The sequence below is a fragment of the Nicotiana tabacum genome, chromosome 15 (genome assembly GCF_000715075.1).
Source record: "Nicotiana tabacum cultivar K326 chromosome 15, ASM71507v2, whole genome shotgun sequence".
Lineage (NCBI taxonomy): Eukaryota > Viridiplantae > Streptophyta > Magnoliopsida > Solanales > Solanaceae > Nicotiana > Nicotiana tabacum.
This window is the reverse complement of record NC_134094.1, coordinates 22,557,441-22,566,650: the sequence shown is the minus strand read 5'-3', so window position 1 is coordinate 22,566,650 and position 9,210 is coordinate 22,557,441. Positions and strand designations below refer to the sequence as shown.

General features: G+C 38.5%; 1 protein-coding gene across 1 annotated transcript; it reads right to left on the bottom strand.

Annotated features, from left to right (window-relative positions):
- Positions 1-3,928: 3,928 nt before the first annotated feature.
- Positions 3,929-4,471, bottom strand: LOC142169554 (uncharacterized). Its single transcript, XM_075231427.1, has one exon. The coding sequence runs from the start codon at positions 4,469-4,471 to the stop codon at positions 3,929-3,931; it is 543 nt and encodes a 180-aa protein (XP_075087528.1).
- Positions 4,472-9,210: the final 4,739 nt, after the last annotated feature.

The window sequence follows — 9,210 nt, the reverse complement described above, 5'->3', positions numbered from 1 at the left end:
ACTTCTAAGTTTTTTTTTTGTTTTGTTTTTTATTTTTTTATTTTTTTATTTTATGTTAAGAGATTTATATACTTTGTTAGTGCACTTATCGTTATACAAAATCAATAAAACTTATACCTGCAATTTATTGTAAATGATTTAATTGTGTAAATAATTTTTTTTTATGATAGTAGTGTATAATGCTTTATCTTTTAGTTCATTTTTAATTGTTAACTTTGATTTTACACTCCCTTTAAGAAAAAATAAATGAAATATATATTTTATAATTTTATCCATAATAATGATAGTATTTTCAAAAATTTTGAGAAATGATTTGGAAAATAAGTAGTTAATGATAAGGATAAAATAGGAAAAAAAATCGTCTTTCTGTTGATTTAGTATTGTGAACAACTAAAAGTGAAAATGTATTTTTAGTATAGTGGACAAGTAAAAGTGAACGGAGAGAGTAAGTTTTGTATACATAAAGTATAATATTTTTTTATATATTAATGCAATTTAACTTATTATTACAAATTATTTTTAATAGTTTGATTTTACTAAAGAGATGAGAGAGAAGCTCAAGGTGTGCATGTTATGTTAGGCTTACTAACGTGCACCATCTCACAAATAACGCAGATGAAGCGGCATGCTGCTCTAGTGCCAGCCTCTTTCAAGGCTCAGAATATTCCCTCTAGACAGATAACTAGGCGTTCCTCAAACCTTAGCGTCGATTCAACTAGCTCATTGGTTGCCAGGAATAGAGAATGCCCCTACGATACTACAAGTAGTACCCCCACCTCAGGTAGTAGAGACTCAACAAGTGATGCAATCAGTCACAATCGCAATGAAACTTGTTAATTTATGAGCTAAGCTTGAAGAAGATGATAGCTAGCTCAAGGTAGAACCGAGAGAATTAGTGTCACGACCCGGACTTCCCACCTTCGGGACCGTGATGGCGCCTAACATTTCACTTGCTAGGCAAGCCAACGTTAGAGGATTCTTTAAGTCAGCTTTAGTCAATTTCAATAACATAATCAATCAAACTAAATAGAAGCTAAAACTAAAATGCAGAACAACATAAAGCCTATAATATCTGATACAATTCGGATCTGGAGTCACAACTCACGAGCTTCTCAGATTTTCTACAAACAGAGTCTGAAAGAAATACAACTGTTCTGAATGAAAAGAAACAGTAAAATAGGGGAGATAGAAGGGGACTCCAAGGTCTGCGGACGCCAGCAGATCTACCTTGAGTCTCCAATAAGCAAGTCCAAGCTGCTAAGCCTCACGATCAGCTAAGGCCGGTGCCAAAATCTGCACAAGAAGTGCAGAGTGTAGTATGAGTACAACCGACCCTATGTACTCGTAAGTGTCGAGCCTAACCTCGACGAAGTAGTGACGAAGCTATGACAAGACACCCACATAATAAACATGTGCAAATAAAAATATATGTACAAGAAAATAACAATAACAGCTAAACATGTACTATTGGGAGGGGGACATGCTAAAGGGGCAAAAGATATAAGAGATACAGCAGAAATGACAACCAGAATAGTCAACATGCTTTTAACCAGTGAAAATAACTAAACACAATGAAAAAAATTACACGGCATCACCCTTCGTGCATTAACTCTCATAACATGTCACGGCATCACCCTTCGTGCATTAACGCTCACAATATGACACGGCATCACCCTTTGTGCATTAATGCTCACAATATGGCACGGCATCACCCTTCGTGCATTAACTGTGATAACATAGCATGACATCACCCTTCGTGCATTAACACTCACAATATGGCACGGCATCACCTTCGTGCATTAACAATCTCCTTTATCACATAACAATGAACGGGTAATAACAGGGAGATAGAATCAACAAGAACAAGCCTTACTTCAATAATGGTTCCATAATACCAATCTCAACTCAATACTTAATTATCACAAAAGCCCGTAAACACGATAAGAATGATCAATTTAGTAAGTAACTAGTCTAAACATGGGTAACAAGATCAAAGTAAGCAATAAACTATAAGGAACAAGTCCCCACCCGCATGCTTTAATCTGACAACAACGCATAAGTACTCGTCACCTCACATATACAATGTACCCAATATCTAAACATGTAGCAAATAGACAAACAACTCCTAATCCCTCAAGTCAAGGTTAACCACTACACTTACTTCGCTCCAAAGGTCCACTCAAAGCTCAATCATAGCTTTGCCTCTCAAATTAAGCCTTAGGAACTACCCACGATTGCAAATGATTCAATTTAGGTCATTATTGAAAAATCAACCAAAGTCAACTCCCGGGACCACTTGGTCCAAACCCGAAATTCAGACCAAAATCCAATTATTCATTCACCCCCGATCCCGGTTATGTAATTTGTTTTGGGATCCGACTTCAATTTGAGGTCTAAATCCCTATTTTATAAAAATCCCTAATTCTACCCAAACCCCCAATTTTCACCATGAAAACACTAGATTTTAGGTTGAAATCTTAGAAAATGTAATGAAAGATTGAAAGAAAATAGGTTAGAATCACTTACCAATGATTTGGGGGAGAAGAGTTCTTTGAAAAATCGCCTCTAGGGATTTCTTGTTTTGAAAATTTGAAGAATGAACAAAAATCTCGTCTAACTCCCATTTTGATCAGTTGCAGATATCGCATTTGCGACCAGGGGTTCACAATTGCGAACCCCCGCAAATGCGAAGAACACCTCGCAAATGCAAAGTCTGCGCACCTCTTCTTTCATCGCATTTACGATGAAATAGTCGCAAATGCGAACTCTGGCATCCCCGCAATTGCGACCTCCTGATCGCATATGCGAACTCATGCTGACCCAGGTACTCTTCGCAAATGCGAGCCTCGAAGGATTTGGGATGTTCGCAAATGCGAACACTGATCTCGCAATTGCGAGATCAGAGACCAATACCAGAAATTGCAGAACACCGGCTGAGTTCTAAGTCTAAACCACTCCGTAGCCTATCCGAAATTCACCCGAGCCCTCGGGACTCTAAACCAAGTATGCACACAAGTATAAAAACATCATACGAACTTGTTCGTGCGATCAAATTGCCAAAATAACATCTAGAACTACGAATTAAACACCAAATCAAATGAAATTTTCAAGAAAACTTTGAAATTTTTATTTTCACAACCGGACGTCCGAATCACGTCAAACCAACTCTGTTTCTCACCAAATTTGACAGATAAGTCATAAATATAGTATTGGACCTATATCGGGTTTCGAAATTAAAATACGGACCTAGTATCCAAAAAATCAAACATTGGTCAAACATTTGAAAGTCATTAAGCCTTTAACTTTCAAATTTCAACAAAGTGCGATAACTCGAGCTAGGGACTTTCGAAATCGATTCTGGATATATGCCCAAGTCTCTAATCATGATACGGACCCACCGGGATTGACAAAATATGAATACGGGTCCGTTTGCTCAAAACATTGATCGAAATCAACTCAAATGGATTTTAAGGCAAAAATTTTATATTTTTCTCAGTTTTTAACATAAAAGCTTTTCGGAAAAATACCCGGACTATGCACGTAAATCGAGAAAAGTTAGAATGAGGTATTTAAGGTTTCATAGCGCATAATTAGATTCTAAAATATAAGATGACATATCGGCTCATCACAATTAGCTAAGAGTAATTGTAAGAAGAGAGAATAAAATGATCTTATTTCATGAATGAATTCAATTACAATGTTGTAATGTATTTGTATCACACTTGCTCAGTTGTGATATGCAACAACTGAGCTAATTCCATTCATGCTACAGTGCATTTCCCAAACTAACGATTTTAACTAACTCATAACTAACTCACTGACAATTGTAACTAACTCGATGCTAGTTGTATCATTCATCCCCACAGTCCATTGCTTCAACATTCTTGCACTTTTATTAATATCCCTTGCTTAAAGATGATCCTTGTCCTCAAGGATGAAATGCACGAAATCTGTGTTGCAATTCAGTCAAATACTCCCAAGTAGCTTGTGCAATATCAATGCATGTCCACTTTACTAACACTTGACAGACAACTTTATTGCCTCGCTTAACCATTCTCCTTTCCAAAACAGACTCAGATAAGAGACAATAGGGACTTGAAAGATGAAAAACTGGTGGATAGTTAATGATAGTAGGAATCTCAAGACACCTTTTAAGTTGAGAAACATGAAAGGTTGGATGAATTAGAATATCAGCAGGAAGTAGTAACCTATGGCTATAAGAAATAACACCAATCCTTTTAACAATAAGATAGGGACCAAAGTACTTAGCTGCCAACTTGTTGAAAGGTATAACAACAACTGAAACTTGTTTGTAAGGTTGAAGCTTCAAGTAAACCCAATCACCCACCTCAAAACACATATTTGTCATGTGTTTATTGGCAATGTCCTTTATCCTTTGTTGAGCTCGTGTAATGTGTAATTTCAGCAACTGAATCACTGCCTCTGTAGCCTTCAAGGATCTATCTACCATCTCACAAGTGGCTTCACCAGCAAGATAAGGAAGATGAATGGGAGGAGTTTGGCTATACAAGACCTCATAAGGGGTACATCTAATTGTGTGGTAAGAAGTATTATACCACTATTCTGCTAGAGCCAATTAAGACAACCATTATGAGGCTTATCAGAGCAAAAGCACTTTAAGTAAGGTTCCAAGGTTCTGTTCAAGATCTATGTTTGACCATCAATTTGTGGATGGTAAGCAATTGATCTCTATAATTAGACACCTTGTAATGTGAAAAGTTCTTGTCAAAAGCTACTAAGAAAACAGGACCTCTATCACTTGTTAAAGTGACAGACATGCCATGAAGTTTAAAAATGTTACCCAAGAAGCATTGAGATAGTGATTGGAAAGTATAAGGTTGGGACAAGGCCATGAAGCGGCCATACTTGCTTAATCTATCAACCACAACCATAATCACTTTCTTACCATTGGATTTAGGTAATTCCTCAATTAAATCCAAGCATCTTTCAGTCCAAACTCCTTCAGGAACTGGCAAAGGTTGTAACAGTCCAGGAGATGCAATAACATCATATTTGTTCCTCTGACACACATCACTTGCTAATGTATGTCCTGGTGTCTTGGCTGAGAGTTTTCTAAAAGAATAATGAATGTAATCTCTTAATGGTTACATCTATTCCAAAGTGACATCTTTGGGGAGTTGCATGCGACAATTCAATAATGGTTTTCCTCAACTAAACATTATCATCAACCACAAGTCTACTTTCCACCTTAACTGAATATTACACCATGTATAGGACTTGTATGGTTGTCGTTGGAGTTTAGTAATTACCACTTGTAATGCTGAATCAGTAACCTAAGTATTATGAATCTGAGTAAACAAGGAATCATTTGGAGTTAGCAGGGAAATAACTAACAACTCAGCATCTGGTTTTCTAGACAAGGCATCTACAACTTTGTTTTCCACCCCCTTTTTGTATTCAATAGAGAAATCAAAGGCCTTGATTTTTAAAATACCAGCAACTTGGAAATTAGTATGAACATTATGATCCAATAAATATTTTAGTGCCTTCTGATATGTTTTTATAATGAATGGCTTTCCCAACAGGTAATGAGACCATTTGGTAACTGCAAAAATGAGTGGCAAAAGTTCTCTATCATAAATTGATATTTCTTGGTGTCTAGGGGCTAAAGATTTGCTTATGTAAGCTATATGATGCCCCTGCTACATCAGGACAGCTCCAATTCCCTTCCCACTAACATCAGTCTCTACAACAAATGACCTAGAATAGTAAGGCATTGCTAAGGCAGGTACAGAAACTAGTGCTTGTTTCAACTTATTAAAGGATTCAGTACACTCTTCAGTCCATGAGAATCCTTCCTTCTTAAGTTGATCCTGGAATGGCCTATATATAGCACCAAATCCTTTGATGAATCTTCTATAGTACCCAGCAAGACAAAGGAACCCTCTCAATTGTTTGATATTACAAGGAACATGCCACCTCTGTATAACCACCATTTTTTTGGATCAGTTGAAACTCCTTCAGCACTGATAAAGTGACCTAAGTATTCTACTTTAGGCACACCAAAGACACACTTGGCCATCTTAGCATACATCTGATATTGTTGCATCAGTTCACAGACAACCTTCACATGATCAACATGAGCATACATATTTTTACTGTAGATCAGAATATCATCAAAAAAATACTAGGACTGACTTTCTCAACAAAGGCTTAAAAATAGAATTCATAAGGCTTTGAAATGAAGAATGGACATTAGTTAAACCAACGGGCATAACTAAGAACTCATAATGACCTTCATGGGTCTTGAAAGATATTTTTTGGGTATCCTCTTTTGCCATTCTTAGCTGATGGTAACCAGCTTTAAGGTCTATCTTAGAAAATACAACTTTACCTCCCAACTCATCAAGCAAATCCTCAATAATAGGTATAGAAATTTGTCCTTGACTGTTACATGGTTTAATTCCATATAGTCAATACACAACCTCCAACTAGCTGTCACGACCCAAAACTAACCCCCTGTCGTAATGGCGCCTATCGTGGAACTAGGCAAGCCGACTCATTTCCAAAACAAAATGATATTTTTATTTCAAAGATAATTTCAAGGTTATTTAACATAAAAACCTCCATTTAAAGAGTTCAAATCAAAGAAAAACAGAAGTGCGGAAAAGAAAAGCCCGACATCGGGGTGTCACTAGTCATGAGCATCTACTATAATCTGTATAACAATATCAAGGCTAACTCAGCCTGAAAAATAGCTAAATACTACTAGAGGAAGATAAGAGGGAGAAGAGAAGGGGCTGCGATCGCCAAACAGCTACCTTGCTATCTCCAAGCAAATCTGCAACCAAAACACTCAATAACCGCTACCGTGTCCAGCCACACCTGGATCTGCACAGAAGGTGCATGGAGTAACGTGAGTACGCCAACTCAGTAAGTAACAACAATAAATAAAGACTGAGCAGTAGTGACGAGAAGTAAAGCATATAATGTTCATATCAGGAAATCTCAGTAAAATACCACATGCTTTTAAAAATCAGGATTTGAATCAAATATCTCGTTTAAACCCAGTTCTAGTAAAAAAAATCATTTAAAGACATTTTTCCAACAGTTTTTCAAACAAAGGCTCAATGCAAAGGTGAGCAAAATGATGAAATCATAAACAGCCCCTCGGGCAAACCTCACAGTCACTCTTGCCACTCGGGCATACCTCACAATCACTCTTGCCACTCGGGCATACCTCGCAGTCACTCATGCCTCCCAGTCACTCAGCACTCGGCACTCAGCACTCGCACTCAGTAGGTACCTGCGCTCACTGGGGGTGTGTACAGACTCCGGAGGGGCTCCTTCAGCCAAAGCGCTATAATCTGCACGGAAAACTTATGTGCGATAATAATAAAGTATGCTGCAGGCGGGCAGCCCCGATCCACACTCATCCTCACAAATCAAGCCACTCGGACATTTCAGTAAAACAGGGCATTCGGCCCAAAATATTTATATGCATCAAAATAGAGTCATAAAACGAAGTTATGCGATAAACAAGTGTAACCATGATTGAGTATAGATTTTCAATCGAAAATAATAAGAGGATGGTAAGAGACAGCCCCTAAGGGTCCAAACAGCATTGGCGCAAGGCCCAAACATGGCATTCAGCCCAATTTACAAAAAATCTTTCTAAATCATATAAGTATCAATGGTTTCAACAAAGTATGCAACTTTACAGTTGCTACGGGGCGGACCAAGTCACAAATTTCCAACAGTGCACGCCCACACGCCCGTTACCTAGCATGTGTGTCACCTCAAAATAATAGAATGATACGAAATTCGGGGTTTCATACCCTCAGGACTAGATTTACAATCGTTACTTACCTCAAACCGGTCAAATCTCTACCCCGCAATGCTCTTGCCTCTGGACTCGGCCTCCAAATGCTACAAATCTATTCACAATCAGTATAATACCATCAATATACGCTAATGGAATGAATTCCACAAGAAAAGCTTCAAAATTAGACCAAAACCCGAAATTGGCTCAAAAATTTTCTGTGGGGCCCACGTCTCGGAACCCGACAAAAGTTATAAAATCCGAAAGCCCTTTGAATCACGAGTCTATCCATACCAATTTTACCAAAATCCGACCTCAACTCGACCCTCAAATATATAAATCTTATTTCCTAATTTCTAAGTTCCAATTTCCGATTTACACTTCAAAATCATGTAATCTAGCCAGATTATTCGATGACAATTCAATATTTTAGAGTAGAAATGATAACAAGGGACTTACCTCAAGTTTTTCCTTGAAAATATACCAAAAACCGGCTCCCCTCAAGCTCCAATTTGCCAAAAATGGCGAATGGGACGAAGTCTCTGTTTTTTTATAATTCTGCCCAGACATCCTCGGTCCTCGATCCTGGGCCTCGATCTTGGCCCTCGATCTTGGCCCTCGATCCTGGGCCTCGATCTTGGCCCTCGATCCTGGGCCTTCGATCCTGATTCTCGGTCTTAGGCCTTCGATCATGCCTCCGATCCTAGCCTTCGACCGTGACCCTCGACCCTGGGCTCGATCATATCTTCGATCGTGGCCCTCGATTCTAGGCTCGATCATGTCTTCGATCGTGTCCCTTGATTCTGGGCTCGATCGTGTCTCCGATCGTGGCCCTCAATTCCAGGCTCGATCGCTGGGAGATTGCTGGGCTCGATCGCTGGGTTCGATCGCTGGGCAGAAGCAATTTCCAACAGAAGGAAATTGTAGCAGCTATTCTAGTTCAATTTTTGATCCGTTAACCATCTGAAACTCACCCGAGGCCCTCGGGACCTCAACCAAATATACCAACAAGTCCTAAAACATCATACGAACTTAGTCGAATCCTCAAATCACCTCAAACAACACTAAAACCATGTATTACACCCCAATTCAAGCCTAATGAACTTTAAAATTTTTAATTTCTACAAACAACTCCGGAACCTATCAAATCACGTCTGATTGACCTCAAATTTTGCACACAAGTCCTAAATGACATAACAAAGGTATTCCAATTTTTAGAATCGGATTTCGACCCCGATATCAAAGAGTCAACCCCCGGTCAAACTTCTCCAAAAATAAAACTTTTGGCATTTCAAGTCTAATTCCTTACGGACTCCCAAATAATATTCCGGACACGCTCCTAAGCCCAACATCATCATACGGAGCTATTGGAATCATCAAAATTCAAATCCGAGGTCGTTTACATA